This window comes from Perissodus microlepis, chromosome 16 (genome assembly GCF_051167445.1).
Source record: "Perissodus microlepis isolate ML-2025 ecotype Zambia chromosome 16, ASM5116744v1, whole genome shotgun sequence".
Taxonomy (NCBI): domain Eukaryota; kingdom Metazoa; phylum Chordata; class Actinopteri; order Cichliformes; family Cichlidae; genus Perissodus; species Perissodus microlepis.
Genome location: NC_140476.1, coordinates 779,537 through 796,789, shown reverse-complemented (window position 1 = coordinate 796,789; position 17,253 = coordinate 779,537). Strand labels below are relative to the sequence as shown.

Sequence of the window (17,253 nt, the reverse complement as noted above, 5' to 3'; positions counted from 1 at the left end):
AGTAGGTTATTTTGTTGAGGATAAGTTAAATCTGACCACTCCTGTAAGATGCAAACTGTGGAATAAATTTTTTGTTACATCTTTTCACATCGGAGTCCCGTGGAGTTCTTTTTCCTCTTCAAACTGACGTACGCGAGTGAAGCACGGGAAAACTGGTCTCACGGCTTATACAGCAACCCTCTTCTCCCACTCTTCACACACTGATAGCAACACCGCAGGAGAAATGCCAGCACAGGCATCCAGTATCCGTAGTTTCAGGTGCTGCACATCTCGTATCCTCACACCATAGACAATTGCCTTCAGATGACCCCAAAGATAAAAGTCTAAGGGGGTCAGATCGGGAGACCTTGGGGGCCATTCAACTGGCCCACGACGACCAATCCACTTTCCAGGAAACTGTTCATCTAGGAATGCTCGGACCTGGCACCCATAAGGTGGTGGTGCACCATCTTGCTGGAAAAACTCAGGGAACGTGCCAGCTTCAGTGCATAAAGAGGGAAACACATCATCATGTAGCAATTTCAAATATCCAGTGGCCTTGAGGTTTCCATTGATGAAGAATGGACCCACTATCGTTGTTCCCCATATACCACACCAAACCATCACTTTTGTTGGTCCATCAGTCTTGGAGGGATCAATCCAATGTGGGTTAGCGTCAGAGCAATAGCGGTGGTTTTGTTTGTTAACTTCACCATTCACATAAAAGTTTGCCTCATCACCAGTGTTGGGATTAACGCGTTATTAAGTAACGCGTTACAGTAACTACGTTATTATTGTGGTAACGAGCACGGTAACTAGTTATTATGCCAAAATCAGGAACGCGTTACTCGTTACTGGGATTTAGATAGGCTCGTTATTCGTTACTTCGTGTGGTGGCTATCGCGGAGCTTCCACAGATTCAGTAACATTAGCAAGTGGTGGAGGTCAGCAGGTGGATGAGAGAAAGGGGAGGCAGGAGGAGCAGAGACCCGAAGCGGCCGCCCGTCCGAGTGTCAGGTGAACTGAATTCCAGGTAAGACATTATGACCTGCAGTCTATCTGGTCAGATATAAACCAAGTTTAGTTGGAGTTTATTTCCGTTGTGCTGACTTTTTCGTACTGCGTGCTAGCTAGCATGACGGAGTTTCTATACAGCTCGGTGGTGCTATGTTACTGATGTTGAACTTTATTTTGTTCATACGGTTAATTATTAGAGTTGCCAACCGTTCCCTAAAAGACTGAATCGTCTCGTATTCAGAGAAAATATTACGCGTTTCGTCTTGAGGTGAAAAGGAACAGTTTGTCCCGGACTTCAGCTACAATGAAAAAGACACAAAGCTGGAGTTATTCTGTGTCTTTGCTGCACAGCTGCCTCTTCTTCTCTCATTCTCTCCCTCTCCTGTTGCTACTTTAATCATGAAACTGATCAATGATCAGCTGATCGGCTTTTCCCTCTTGTTTATTTATCGTCCACTTTGCGCCAGAAAGAGGAAACCAGCGGATGTCGCGTTAAACAACAGCAGCACGTTTGATCAGCTGTTGTTAGAATTTATTTAATATTAATTTCTAGTATCAGCTGATGTTGGCTGGAGCCACAGCTGTAAAGCTGCTGGTCATGATATCGGTTTGTATATCTGGTGAGTGGGAAACCAGATGAAACCAGGAGACGTCCTTACTGAATCATCAGAGCTGAACAGGTGATGGAGAAACAGGTTTACCTTTTAGGTGACATGAATGAGTTGAAGGGAAGTTATGAACTGTTTCTGAGAGATAAATAACACCAGGATCCTTTTCTATGTAGCTGACAGCTGGTAACTGTGCAGGGGCGGGTCTAGCAAAGTGTTGCCAGGGGGCCAGGTAGGGCATTAACAGGGAAAGGGGGGCACAAAGAAATACTTTCTTATTCTCATTTCAAATATCTAGCTTTTAATAAATAATTATCTGAGTCTTACAACAAACAATTGATAGATTGATACATATACCATCACTACAGTGTACATCACTGTCACAACAGCGTTTGTTTTCATTCAAAGGCTTTATGATATTTGCTATAATGGCGGCCGGTCTCTAGTCAAAATGCCCGGGCTGATTTTTTGTCCCAAACCAGCCCTGTATGCAGCTCATCTGCAGTCTGGTGTTACCTACATCTTCCTATTCAGAAGGCAGAATTTCTGAGTTCTGAGTACAATCAAAAGCACCACGACTGCAGTTTTTGTGTTGGATGTAAAAAGCGCACATGACGCTGTGACGTAGGCTAGAATCATGGCGGCGGTCAACGACGGTCCAGGCGTGGGATTTCTCTCGTGGAAATATGCACATTATTTTTTCCTTTGGTAGGTGGCACAGTGCACTTGTGGCAAGTAAGCAAGCTAGAAGACTGGCACTCTTGCTGGGTATCCAGTTAGCAACACATTAACAAGAGAAGTCTGAGTAAAACCAAAGTTACTTTCCCTAGTAACTAGTTACTTTGAAAGTAACGAGTAACTTGAAGTAACTGAGTTACTTTTGATGGAAGTAACTAGTAATGTAACTAAGTTACTAATTTAAAGTAACTTACCCAACACTGCTCATCACTGAACAAAATCTTCTGCGTGAACTGAGGGTCCTGTTCCAATTTTCGTTTTGCCCATTCTGCAAATTTTGTGCGCCAATCTGGGTCATCCTCATTGAGATGCTGCAGCAGCTGGAGTTTGTAAGGGTGCCATTTGTGAGTAGCTAATATCCGCCGAAGCGATGTTCAACTAATGCCACTCTCCAGTGACATGCGGCGAGTGCTATACTGTGGGCTCTTGCTGAATGAAGCTAGGACAGCCACTGATGTTTCTTCATTAGTGACAGTTTTCTTGCGTCCACATTTTGGCAAATCCAACACTGAACCAGTTTCACGAAATTTAGCAAGCAGTTTGCTAACTGTAGCATGGGAGATGGGTGGTCTCGTAGGGGGTCTTGCATTGAAATCTGCTGCAATGACCCGGTTACTGCGTTCACCAGATATCAACACAATTTCGATCCGCGCCTCACATGTTAACCTCTTCGACATGTCAATGGCTGTGAACAAAGAGAAACTTGTAAATAACTCATGAAAGAATAAAGTTACGTTGAAACCAAGCACACCATTGTTTTTCTTGTGACATTACCAATAAGTTTGATGTGTCACATGGCCCTCTTCCTATTGAAAAAACAAAAGTTGTATCCAAGATGGCCGACTTCTAATCATTAAACTAAAACTAAAAGACAGAAATCAGATTATAGGATCTGTAGTGTTGTTTGTTTATATTATGGTGCTTATCATTCATGATATTTATTACTGCGTGCATACTTTATTAGGAGAGATGAGATTATTAAAAAAAATCTCTTCCTTGCTGGTTCCATCGAAGAAGAAATGCTCAAGTAGCTATGTAGCACGTACGTAATCCAATTCCACAACACAGTGTGATGGTGGAAATCAGCTGTGTTTTGCTGCCCATTTTATTTCGAATCTGGCGCGAACCGGCGAGCCAGTTCCTGAATCAGTCACGTGGTACGGACTGCCCGCGAGGCCTCGAACGTCACTGCATACGTAATCAAAACAAGCCTCGATACGCGCTTACCAAAAACTCCCCTGAGATTACCCGACACACGCTCCGAAGCTTCGACACACAGGACACATCACTAGCAATTGGTGTAATTCTTTGTGAGTTGCAGTCGTTTTGTTTGTGCAGTCTGTGCATTTGTTTAATAGTTTGATCCCATGTGCTGATCTGTATAGTGGACAGTAACATGTGGAATAAAAGGAACAAATAGTACAGAAGTGCATCTAATGTGTTTATTGTTGCGCGTCATCAGCGTCCTCATGTTTAGCCTGCTGCGGCCGTTGGTTGGAGGAGCTGCAACAACACTTAGAAACATTTTCCACTCGGTCGCTTTGAGTTTGCTGTGAAAACACAAAATATGCCCAGTCTGACAAATTATAAAGTGTAAACTTCGTTTGACACACAGCATTAAATACAGACGCAATAAAAACATACCGTTACAGTTAATTTAACGGGACATCTTCCCTTAGATGGTGGGTGTAGCAAATAATTATATACACACACACACACACACACACATATATATATATATATATATATATATATTCTTTTTAATTTTCTTTACTGTTTATAACGCCGTCTCTTCACGAGATCTCATTAGACCGGCGGTCATGAATGCAGCACCGCGAGAAGTCGGTGATAGGAAATCACGTGATGTTGTGGAAGCACGGACGCTTACCTGACAGGCTCCCAGTAGCTTTGAGAAGTCATGTGATATAGTTTGTGGTTATTTTTTCCTGAGACCCAGCGTGAGATGACCAAAACTTAATTATGAAGTACAGAGAATGGAAACCAGGAGAAAAGCAAACATTAAAATCTATATTTAATGAAGAACATTAGAAAGAGAAATGTCACAGTTTCCTTTGATTTTCTTAAAATGCTTATGTTTAATTTTCAAACAACATTAAAAAGTGTCTGGACCCCATTTGGCAGCATCAGTTTTACGTTCACAGTCAAACAAGTCAAAAAGTCGGACACAGAAAATCCGGCTGGTTCATTTGCAGAGCTTCTGACCTGCAGCACCAAATAATAAGCTGGTCTACAAACACGAGGAGAACCTGCGAGTCATGGACGCTCAGAGCGGCACACATCAGTATCATCTGTTTCTCAAATAGGGCGAGAACTCCTCCTCTTCCTCTTCAGTTAGCGTGTCCGTGCTGTTGCCTTCACATCTGCTCGCAGTGCGGTCTGTGTGTGTCGGGAATACTTGAGGTGTCAGGTGATCTGATTCAGTTTGTGAGTCTGTGGCAGGTAAACCCTCCAGGCTGGACTCTTTCAAAAAGTCTGTGACGTCCTCCTCATCTTCATCGCGTGCAGCCATTGAGGCGAGGGTGACTGAGAACAGGTTGACATTGCCGGAGATGTCCCGCACCTCCTTGTCCTCTTTGGACTTCACCACCTCCTCGTCCTGACTTTGTCCCCAGACTCCACTTCGACTCCTCTCTTTCACCAAACAGAGCTGCGCTCCCTCCACCTCCGTCTCCACCTGGCCTTCGTCAGACTCTGCAGGCAGCGCCGTTACCTTCACCTTAGCAAATAACCTTGAACTTCCAGCGTCCAGTGCTGCCGTTGGCTCGCTGTTCGTTGACATGTTGCCAGACAGCTCCTCACAGCAGCAGCTCTCCCCCGAGGAGAGATCCACTGCTCTGTTCACATAGTGCATGTTGCCATCATCGTCGTCCTCTGAGACATCGTCAATGTTGGCAGAAGGTGATGTTGTGTGATTGTTATGCTCCCCGGTCTCCGAGGTAACTGAGATGGGATCTGGGACGGTGGGCTGCGGGGTCAGGACGTAGCCTTTGGTTAGAGCCGTCTACAAAGAGAAGAGAAAGAAGCTCTGAGAAGGTGGAACAGAGGCAAACTCTGCTGAAGATGTCTGAGTGATGTAGCCGGATGGGCTACTCGCCCTTCTTTTTCTCTCTTTCTCGCTCGCTCTACCACCCTCGCTCTCTTTCCGCTGCACTCGCTCCTTGTATCGTGTGATTGGGTTAATTAGGAACCCAACTGCATATTGATTACAGGGTGGTGTTTACCTGTATAAAGGGAAGCCGGTTTTTTTGTTGGATCATTCCTCCCGAGCTTCTGGTGCGATACAGCAGTAAATGCTGGCCTATTGGTTAATTTACCGATACGATCGGATTGTGTGACTGCTACAGCGCGGCTGTTTCTCTTTCCTTTACTCCAGCCGTGGTGGAGAGACGCGTGAGTTGCGTCCACCGTACAGTACAGCGCCTCCAGTCTTGGGGGTTTGATTGCTGCCGCACCCTCTCAGGGACCAACTGCCTGATTTTAAGCGAAGAGTCGAGACGCCTGCCTATCTGCTGTCTTGTCTTGCCCTGTTTTATCTTGTGTTCCGATCTGTTGGCCGTCCAGTTTTGTTCCTCCTGCTGGCCTCGCCTCGCCCCTGGGGGCTTTGGGTCTCACGCTAAGCCCCTTTTTGGACTATCGTTTCACTCCAGCTTTCGAGGCTGGTCGGGGCGATCTTCAGCTGCATATTGGGCTGGTGTTACAAAACTGGTACTGCCTCTCCCTTTCCCTCTCCCAGGTGTGGAGAGCTGCGCGAGACCGAGTAGGGCTACGGACAATCGGAACCAGCACCAGCTGTGGGCTGGCTCGCAGAGCACGAGTATTTCCAATCTGTGCTCTGTGGTGTGTATGTGGGTGTGTTTTATTGCAGATCTCAGTTTTTCTTTTAATTTCTTTTTTTAGTATATAGAGAGCCTTTTTATGTCCCACTTTTTTATCCTTTTTAATGTGTATATCTTGTGCTTTTATTTCAGCGAACTGAGGATCTACCAGCGGCCGTGGGACCTTAGGTGGCGGGTCGTTTTCCACACTTTTGTTGTACAGCACCAGGTGAATAGACTAGAGTGGGGTTTTTTGTGTGGTTTTCTTTTGGTCCACCGCTGCTGGTAAGTCCCAGTTGTATGTTTATTTTTTGTAATTTGGGACACTATTTTAGACATTTAGTGCGCTGTCTTTGTTCTTTTGTTTTTTATTTTTTTAATAAATAAAATGGTGTTAATATTTGAGCCGGCCTCAGTGGCCATCCCTGAACCTGTGCAAACGTTGTTGTTTTAATTACATTTCATTTCTAAAGTTCATATTTCCTGGGGGCTAGAATTCCCCCCCAGGTGGCGTTGTCATTTTATTATTTCTTTTATAACCCCGCTGACCACTTGGTCACAGTATCATTGAGTCACAGCTGTGTCTAAGTATGCAGGACAAACACATCAGCCAAAGCTGTTTTCTGGGGACAGTCACTGTGATCTGTTAGCTGTTTGACAACTACTCTTTCAAGGATCTAGAGATGGTCTAGAGATGCTTTTTGAGTAAAGGTTTAACTACAGCCAGCTTGAAGGCCTGTGGTACACAGCTGGTTATTAGAGATAGGTTGATCATATTTAAGACTGAAGCAAGATATACATGGAGCAGCAGGGCAAAACAGAAGTAGTTTTCAGCTCAGCTGACTCATTTGCTTAACCTTTGAAGGACTTTGGTCCTTTTGTGGAAATGCAAATCACAATATGCTGGAGGAGCTTTACGACTGTGGAGCTTCAAAGTATTTGAACTTTGTCCTCTGAGAGACGCTCATGGATGAAAATGAAGGCGATGTTCAACTTCACAGCAGAAGTAAACACATCATTATAAAATCTCTCAAACCACAGGTGTTAGAGTGTATATGAAACTGGATTTCTTACAATTAGAACTCTGGGCACAGTTTCCTTCAGTTTACAAATGACTCCCGTGTAGAAGAGGAGGAGCAGGCAGCTCGTGACGATGAAGATGGCAACCATCGGGACGCCGATGACCAAACCTAAAGTGAGGCCTGCAGACACACAGACACACATTATTCCATGCAGACGACCGTCTGAACCAGCCGAAGTACAGCGGAGGGGTGTGGTTTGTGGCTCTGCTGTGGGAGGGATGGGTGGAGCAGGTGGCTGGGGGAGGAGTCCCACTGGCGAGAGGGGCAGCCCTGGCATGTGTTAGTAATTACTCCCTCTGCATATTTACACAGATAAGGAGGCAGATGAATTGTGGCAGCTCATTATGCTCTGATTCAGCAACAACGCCCGCCTTACCGGCTGCACATCAGCTCACCTCTCTGCTGGTCCACCGCCGTGGTGAAGGTGCACTTCCAGGCAGACGGCTCATGCTTGTTTGGGTTTCTGGTGTTGAGCTTCACCTGTATGCAGTACTCCGCCCCTTTCTTTAAGTTTTCAAGGGTCAAACTTTTTTTTTCTGTTTCCAGCGTCTGCAAGTCAAAGAAGGAGGAAACGTGTCATTAAAATCACATCTGGGATTTGTCCACGACCCACTGCTGTGATCCTCAGCATCGTTTTCTCCTCTGACCTCTACGCGGCCATGAAGACACCTTTGGAGGCCTGACCAGGTGTACAACACCTGCTCTGACAGGTGACTCTCAAAGTCAAAGTCTCCTCATGTCAATCAACCTGACACCTGCTTTTAGGCAGAAGCCTGCTGTGATTGCAAGGGCGTAGATTTGGTTTTGGCATTGGTGGGGACGGATGATTCAACCACAGAACCCTGCCCTGTTTCTTTTTGCCCCCCTTTTTGTCTTTGCTTCTTGATAAAGGGAGAAATATACTTTGATTGATTGGTAATTTATTTCAACATGTGAACAATATACAAGTACATTTAGAAAAGAAAATAAGAGAGAAAAAAATACTATACAAATTACATACAAAAAAAAAATACTTGCCTACATATGCTATCTCTTTACATCAGCACTAAGGGAACACTGAATGACCTGGTGGGTTTTGTCCATAAAACTACTCATGAAAGATTACCACAGAGTAAAAGATCTCTCAGAAAAATTCTGCAACATTTTAGGCACTACTGCCCCGATCAGATCAGTGAGCTGGGATCTTTTATTCTAAACATGAACTACTGTTACCAGTTGGTGTTGGCACAAAACCTTCGGCCTTCTGTTAGAAAGCGGAAGATAAAGAGGAACTTCATCTTTCAGCACAGCAATGACCCAAAGCACACATCCAGAACAACAACAGAATGGATTCACCGGAATGAGGCTGAGGCTTTGGAAGAGACCGGACAGAGTCCAGACCTGAATTCCAACATCTGTCGGCTGATCTGAAGAGGGCTGTGCACAGGAGATGTCCTCGCAATCTGTCCGATTTGGACGGTTTTTTGCAAAGAAGAGTGAGCAAATATTTCCACATCAAGACGTGCCATGCTGATAGGTTCCTACCCAAAAAGACTGATTAGAGTGATAAAGGGCAAAGGTGCTGCAACAAGGTATTAGTTTAAGGGTGTGCATATTTGTGCAACCAGGTTATTTTAAGCCAAATCTGCGCCTTTGTGTGATTGGCTGCATTTCCATTTTTATATCGTATATGTACTGTATGTGTTTTACAGCCGCGCCTGGACACCAGTCAGCGACCGCTGGCTCAGGGACAGGATGGTCTGTAGGCCTGTGTGACTGAAGCCTCAAACAGGTTTAAAGGAACTCTAGAACGAAGACACCAGCTGAGGTCTAAATCTGCACATTGATGTTGGGATGAAATGGATGTCTTACCCTGATTTCTCCATCGGTTCCGATCCGAAATGAGACTCTGGCTCCGTAATATTGCTGGATACTGGGAAAGTTTGGCAGGTCATCAGTCCAAGGCAGTGAAATGTTGATCTGGATGTAGTTTTCATATCCGACCAGTGAGACCTCTAGAGGACCTAATTTAGCTTGTAAACAGAAGAAAACACGCGGTCACCTTTTGGTAAAGATTCAACCAGTCCAGAGATTTTAGTTCAATCAAAGCCTGATGCATCTGGATTATTAGAGAGTAACTGAGTCTGTAAAGTTACTGTGTGTACCTGCAAAGTACCAGGTGAGTCACAGACACACTGAACCAAACCCAGCTGACATCTTTGAATACAAACTAATCTCACTAACACTGTGGGACACACTTAAATCCAAATGCACCAGTGTGAAACCCAGAAGACGCTCATGCTGACGTACTTTCTTTGTAAGGGACAAACTCAATTATTCTGGACCTCGGAGACCAGGTTTGGTTGAAGAAAGCTTTGACGTGCAGGTAATAATGAAAGTTCCACTGTGGTAGCATCAGCGGCATTGATGTTCCAGATGTTAGGTTGCATTGGGGCTGCGTTGGTATGTTGCATTGCTGTTCCCACTTCTTTCTATTATCACTGAACAACGACAAACAGAACATTTTAGATCAGAAGGACAAAAACAGTAAAAGAAACATTTGCTTTGTGTGACGACTGTTTGCTCAAACAGCGACGATGAGCTGTTCATGTCTCGAATCCAGCTGGTCCTGGATTCAAACGAAAGCTGATTTCTGATTGGACGTTTACTGTCAGGTTACCATTCATGAATAAGAGAGGAGTTTAGATGTTAATTAAAAAGCTCAGAAGTCTGCTGCTTTGCTCAGACGCAGCTTTTCAAACCTAAGCCGTGCTGTCGAGGCTGTGACCTTTAACCTGCTGAGGCCTGTAGACGTGTTTCCAGATAAAAGATGATGCATTCAGGGTGCTTAAGACGGGAATATGACACAACGCTAATATTTCAGAGCTAAAACAGGACAAGTGAACGCACCACGTGTCACAGGTTTTATTCCCTCTGACAGCTCGTTCAGATCCTGATGGAAACCCATCTGAGGCCTGAAGCTGGCTCACCTGAGGCCAGCACGCCGGCTCTGAAGACTCAGTGAAACCTGAAAATCATTTCTAAGACATGCAGGAAGGCGGCCGGATGCTGCTGCGTTTTAGCTGTAAGACAACTAGGGCTGCCACAAACAATTATTCTGATAGTCGACTAGTCACCGATTATTTTTGCAATTAGTCGACTAATCAGATCATCATCCATTGGACAGAAAACGAACAGCTTATTGCACCAGCAGCATCTGCTCTTATATAACTATCATTAGCTTACAGCTTTAAGTGTTTCAGGTATGTGCTAACTAAAAATAAAGACAAGATGATAGTTTATTAAATTTTAATGAAATTTGCAGATTGTTTCGGTGAAGTTTAATAAACTCCTTGCTATCTAAAATATAACAGGACACCGGAGTAAATTCTCGAGCATCTCACACTTCTGATAATCAGCTGTCTGCTTGATGTTTATTCAGCTGTGTAAAAACTATAACTTTAATCTCAGCCAAACCGATTTACTCAGGAACAAATAAAATACTGAAAAAAAAAAAGCCAAACAATATAATTTTTAAGTTATCTAAGTGACTTATATATCATGTTTAACCTGAGTAGTGAAAGACGGCGGTGGGTTTGAAAACGATTTGCCGGGAGTCCGGTGTTCTCACGGCTCTAGTGACCCTTGCCCCCAGCTCGCTATCGAGCTAGTGGGTAACAGACGTCTCCGAAAACGTCGGAGCGCTTTTGAAAATATGTGGTGTCCTGATAAACTGAGCAGATATTTGAGGTTTACACAGCTACATTCTCGCCTGAAAATATGTTAAACGTTTATTTTGTGACCCAGAAAGAATAATAAGAGTAATATTAAAACTAACTAGCTGCCGCCATTGTTGGAAACTGAGCTGGGCTGCGCTATGAATTCTGGGACACAGCTTCTTCTTCTTCGGGGTTTAACGGCAGCTGGCATCCTTGTACATGCAGTGCTGCCATCTTCTGTTTCAGTCCGTTATTACACTCTTAAATCCCGCTACTTATTCCTGCGTCTTTTATGTTGTTACAAAGCTTCAAACGACGCGTCGACTATTAAATCATTCGTCGACGATTTTGATAGTCGACGTAATCGTGACTAGTCGACTAATCGTGGCAGCCCTAAAGACAATAAAGACTCGTTGGACCCACAGGCTGTGGTTTGGTGACGAGGACGCTGTATGAGGAAGATCAGTTTCTGAACTAGCTGAAAAACACGAAGCCACGAGCAGTTTCAGTGTATTCGTGTTAAACCTTGCAAACGTAAAGCGAACCCTCACGATGAGTGCTGAAACTGAAACGGCGTCAGAGCCATCCCAGCTGCTCTCTGTGACCAAACCACCCAGGAGAGACAAAGCACCCCGCCCAGGCAGATATTCCACCAACGAAGAAGAAGGAGCCAGTGAAGCTGACTGAAAACGTGAGCAGATTAAAGGTCGCGGTTCACCAGCAGGAGATCATCACCACAGCAACGCGGCCCAAACAATCAAAGTCAAACATTGTACAAAAACGTGAAAAATGACGGAAATGCAACAGATTTGGTGATCGGTACAAATGTTAGAAGATTCATTTAAATATGAAGGACGTGTACAAACGTGGGGCAGTCTCCATGGTTACATATCAGCTGATGGTTTCCTACAAACATGTTCAGAGATATCAGCTGTGAGAACTCCCACTGTCAGTGTGTGAGTCGTCCCTGCACACACACTAATATCTGTTATTGATAATATTAGAATGTTAAAGGTGAGCTCTGTGTCAGACACGTCGCCCCTCGGATTACTCAGTACCCTTAAAGTAGCTCTCAGGGCAAAAAGGTTGGTGACCCTGGTCTGAAGAGGTCCCCACAAACCTCAGCACGCTGCTCTGCTTTCACTTCCCGTTTCATCTCCACGCACTCCAAAATAACCACGATCTGTGTGCTAGAACATCTTTGTGTGTGTGTGCGGGTAAATGGAAAACAGCTGTAAGCTGCGTTCAAGCTCTCGAGGCTGTGTGCGTCTGTTATCAGGGGTTTCCTCCACGCCTGAGAGGAGCGCTCCCTGAAGCCTGGACCAGCTGATCTCTGTGCAGCAGTTACTCAGAGACGGCGGCTCATCGTCCCACAGAGCACGCCGTGCACGCCATCACAGGCAGCAGGAAGGGCTGCTTCATGTTTACCACACATCATAAACCTGCATGGAGGTCACGCCCCCACTCACACACCTGATCCTCCATCGTCTCACGATCACAGCACACTTTGTCTTTTTATTTACGCGTACGAACGAGCTGCTTATGTTTCCGAGTTTGGCTCGAATGTTTCTGATGTCGTCACACGTGGACACGACACCGGGTCTAAAGACCAGAACGTCTGTCTCCATGAAATCTGTTCAAAAATGAAGCTGTTTCCTTTTATTTTATAAAATATGAACAAAAAAACTTGTAACTAACTAACTTTGTATAGCTGCATAATTACAATATAATTAAAAATGAAATAATTCTATTGTTTCATTTCTTTCTTTGATCTGAAGAAAAGTGCAGACAAACTTGTGTGAGTTACAAAATAAAACAGGAAATCTATTTTTGAATCGTTCTTTTGGTAAAACAGTAGAAGCAACAGTGGAATTTCCCAGCAGGCTACGGGGGGACTTTTACCCTCCTTTAGAAAAAATATCGTGTTCTGAACTTCGACAGGAAGCATCTGACAAAAACACGCAGCTGATGCAACACTTTTATTTACAGGTGTTTAATCCTGTCCTTTATCTCAGGTGTGTGTGTGTGTGTGTGTGTGTGTGTGTGTGTGTGTGTTAATAAAAGCCTGGAGTCACAGCTGAGCTTTAACTTGATCCTTCAAGCGTCTGAACTTTGTGTTTCTACATCACCCACAGAGCTCAGAGGCTTTTTGGGGTTTGATGTGAGCACCATCGTCTTCATGTTACCAGGCTGAGAGTGACAGGACGTGAGGACAGACGGCGGACAAATTACCTCACAAAGACCCCGTACTCTGTCCCAGGGGGCGTGTTGTCGCCGGGCTTCCACCAGAGGACGTGGCGGAAGTTCAGCGAGTCGACAGAAAGGTTAACAGGTGCGGGAGGCGGATGAGCGAGCTCTGCGCGAGGAAGAAAAGGGAAAATATGTGAGGCAATCTGATGAGTCACGAGGATCCAAAGTATACCTGACAGGTATCAGCCTGTGTGTGGGTGGGGCAGGACGGTATTTGAACACCTGACTGCTTTTACATGACTCACCTGAGTGCAGCAGCAAGCTGAGGCAGAGCAGCAGAGGCAGACAGGCCATCGTCACAGGTGGGCAGGATTCATCGTCACGCCGGCAAACGCGCTGAGAGCCAGGAAGCACCACGCGGTCCAGCTGCAGCGAAACATCATCTACATTTACATCTCATCGACGAGACGATTGTAATGTTTCGGTTCGAGAAAAGATTTTCAGTCAATTAAACATAAACTCAGTTAGTTGCCCAACTGCAGCCGCTTCATCCTGAAGACAGAAAACCCCCACCATCAGACAGCGGTGACGAAAACCCCTTTTCACAGGAAGAGAGCAGGGAAACAGGATGAAACACTAAAAAGACAACATTTAGCGACGCACTGCAAACGGCGAGAGAGGGGAGAGGACGCGCTCAGAGCATCACGGGAAGTCCCCGAGCCGGGAGAGCCCAGAGCGGCGCGAGGAAGGACGCTCCACCCGCCGAAGGTCACAGAAACAGCAGCTCCAATAATCAATAATCTATAATCAATGCTGTGAGAGCAGCTTCTCTCAGGCCTGCAGGAAACAAAAGTTGTCTCTCAGACTTGTGGGCAACATCGTCAACATGTTGCATCAAGCATGAATGATGACATCACAGCAAGCCTGGCACCTTCTCTCCTCTTCCTCCTCTTCCTCCTCTGCCGCTGAGCCCAGCCCTGCTGCCTCAGCACTCTCACATCCTCCCACGTGCATCACTTCTACCACATTATTAGAAACCAGAGTTAAAGCTTGAAGGTGAACTTTTGACTCAGTGTTCACCAGACGGGAGCTGCAGAAAAAACTGACGTTCTTTTACAAAAACAGGAGCCGTGCAGACTGACTGGAAACACGCTCAGGACCCCGAGTCTGGTCCAGAGGCTGGGAGCCTCAGCACCGCTGTGAAAGTCTCCCAGTTCCTGTTTTCAGTGAAGACATCACGATGAGGACGGTTCATGAGCGTGAAACACCAGGACATCAAAGGTTTACTGTATGGTGTTTGAAAAACCACACGTGAAAAACACACAACACAGTCAACAACAATAACAGTGACAATAGCGATAATCCATCACTTCTGGTGATCCTTGTCAGGGTCACAGGGGGCTGGAGCCTCCCAGTTACCCTGCACGCTGCACTGGTCGCCAGTCTGACACAGACCAGACTGGCGACAGACACGGGGAGAACACGCAAACTCCACGCAGAAAGACCCGACAACAGCGCTAATCACCGCGCCACCGTGCTGCTAAACAACAACAGCAACAACAACAACAACAACAATAATAACTGGACAGTCTCGTGCACTTAAGTCACATTACAGAAGTTTTAGTCAGCGTGGTGTTTGTCAGAGTGACAGATCGTGATATGATAATCTGAGCCCACGGTGAAACCTGTCCACTCTCCCACGTTTAAAACAATAAAAGGCAAAATCAGATTAGTTTAATGAGCGCTTTGTTCAGAGGAACACAACACACAGTCTCAGTGACCACGGACACCCACGTCCACTCTGACTGACTTTCTGATCAGTCAGTTATCCCTATTATCATTATTATCATTATTATCATTGTTGTTATTACTTCACGCGGCTGGTCGGTGTCAGCTCCACAGTCTGGCCCCTGCTGGTGTGTACTAGTCGGTAGTTAAACACCATAAACCGGCCCCGGAGTGCCCGCAGGTCACTGCTCCCTGCGGAACCGACACAGCCACACACGGACAGCGGTGTCGTGGACATGTTCGGCCGGCCTCGGTGGCCCTCTGCCCGGTCACTCACCTCCTGTCTGCCCGGAGCGGAGCTTCCACAGCCTCGGAGAAAGACGAGCAGCTCCCAGAAACTCTCCTTACACTGTGACGCAGACGGGCTCCTCTCAGCTCTCCACGTCAAACCTACCACCGCTTCCTGCCACGCCCTTCAAAGTAAAAGCCTCCCGCACCGACACAGTTCTACACTGGTCTCGGTGGACTTTTTTTTTCTTAAGCTGGATCTAGTTGTCTGTATCTTAATAATATGTTATTAAATTACTGTAATGTGATCGGGATGAACTGTGGACCTGTCACAGTAGGAACTGAGTGGTTAACATCATGCGTGGGCGTGTCGGAGTGCCAGGGTAGAATTTTTCCCGTACGTCGGGAGCGCGCACTGATGAGTGTTTGTGGGTTACAGGAGAAAATGATGCATTAAAAGTTCTCACGCGGCGCATCATTTCCACACTGTGGCTCATATTTATTTGTATCCTGTAACTTTACTGTTTAAAGAGCCAACGCCGCTAATATTTCAGCAGTAATACGTCTTTATAAGAAGTGTTTGTGAACTAAATCTACAAATGACAGATAGTGTTCATCCGTGATTTGGACAGCCCTGTGCGCGCTCCCGACGCAGGGGAAACAAATTGTCTGGGGATACCAACCCTGGCACCACACCGGCGATCCAGCTGGATGGAAAGGGTGTTATGTTCGGGGGTGAGGAGGGGAGGATGGGTGCCGTGTTTAGGTCGGGACTCCAGACCTCGCCGGATCAGCTGCTGTCTCTGAGATCCCGTCGCGCATGCATATAAAGGATGCTTGTTCAGGGGAAAGGTTGGGGGGTGTTTTAATGTCGGGGAAGCTGGGAGGAGGTGGCTGGGAGGTGTAGTCGCAGTTGGGGTTGTCAGTGTGCACTGTCGGTAATTTGCAGTGGGTGGATCCTGTGCTGTGGTTTATACTGGCGTGGACAGATGCGGCCTCGCTCGGGTAAAAAAAAAAAAAATCGTAGATCTTTTACTGAAGTTCAAGAACTTTTCCGGTAAAACAGAAGATTCCGTAGAATTTCTCTACTATTTACGGACATTCCTTCAACTCTAAAACGGAAAATTCCGTTTGTTCACAATAAAATTTCTATGAATAGAAAAACTGAAAGTCGTGTTTTCACTGTAACTCATTAAATGTATTTCTTTATATCTTTACACTTCGATACAGTTACAACCTATTACACCATCTGCTCAAAAATTCATAAATTAAAACTTCATGAACAAAATAACTGACAGACATCAAAATGTGAAGATTTGTATTTCCCTTGAAGTCACTTTGTCCTCATGTAAACGCGTTCATGCACATTCAAGTGTTTTCTTCCTACAGGACACCTGACCAACAAACATGTAATAGTATTTGTACAGTAACAGTATCCAGAGTACTTTAGGTTCGAATCACTGCTGCGGTTGTTTTGGCTCAGCCAAACAGGTGTGGTTCACATCCATGTGTGTCCACTCATGAGAAGGACACACATGTAGTCCTGCATTCACTTCATCAATGAATCCGAGTGAACGTTTGTCCTGCATTAACTCTGTGGGGTCTTCACCTTACAGTAACACGTGTGTTTGTTCACTGATATGAATAAAAGTGAACCACAGGTGTTCCTGAAACGTGTCTTTATTAGAACAGGACGGATGGATGAGCACAGCCCTCTCAGCACAGGGCTGACACCACTTTGCCCCTTATAATAAATACAACACAAATATATTAGGACAGGTTACTAAACCAGGCTTACAGGTAAAAGGACATTTACTGAGCAGATCGTGTCAGCTCTTGCTTTTCAAGGACAGCGAGCAGCAAAGTACAGTTAGCAGTGTTTGTTCTGATGAAGACTTTAAACTGTAAACAGCAGCGCAGTGAACAAGGATCTGTGTCCACGAATGTGTCCTCTACTCATTTAAGCCAGATGGTGACTGCTGTCCTCCTCTGTGCTCTGAAACATGTTAAACATGGATCCCAGTGAATGGAGGAAATGAATGTGTTCATCAGATATTAATAAGAACAGTGTCTCCCTGTTTGTTTTCTC

General features: G+C 45.4%; 1 protein-coding gene and 1 long non-coding RNA gene across 2 annotated transcripts; one reads left to right on the top strand and one right to left on the bottom strand.

Moving 5' to 3' along the window:
* The first annotated feature begins 3,560 nt into the window (after positions 1 to 3,560).
* LOC146370139 (uncharacterized) lies at positions 3,561 to 8,168 on the top strand. Its single transcript, XR_014802921.1, has 2 exons — positions 3,561 to 3,652; positions 6,332 to 8,168. It is a non-coding gene; the product is annotated as an uncharacterized LOC146370139 (long non-coding RNA).
* LOC146370138 (uncharacterized) lies at positions 4,357 to 15,424 on the bottom strand. The gene is made up of 8 exons (XM_084955007.1): positions 15,214 to 15,424; positions 13,454 to 13,574; positions 13,191 to 13,314; positions 9,550 to 9,740; positions 9,112 to 9,272; positions 7,656 to 7,809; positions 7,253 to 7,380; positions 4,357 to 5,364 (listed from the first exon to the last, which is right to left on the bottom strand). The coding sequence occupies exons 2-8, from the start codon at positions 13,500 to 13,502 to the stop codon at positions 4,648 to 4,650; spliced, it is 1,524 nt and encodes a 507-aa protein (XP_084811133.1). The 5' UTR covers positions 13,503 to 13,574; positions 15,214 to 15,424; the 3' UTR covers positions 4,357 to 4,647.
* Between the last annotated feature and the right edge of the window lie 1,829 nt (positions 15,425 to 17,253).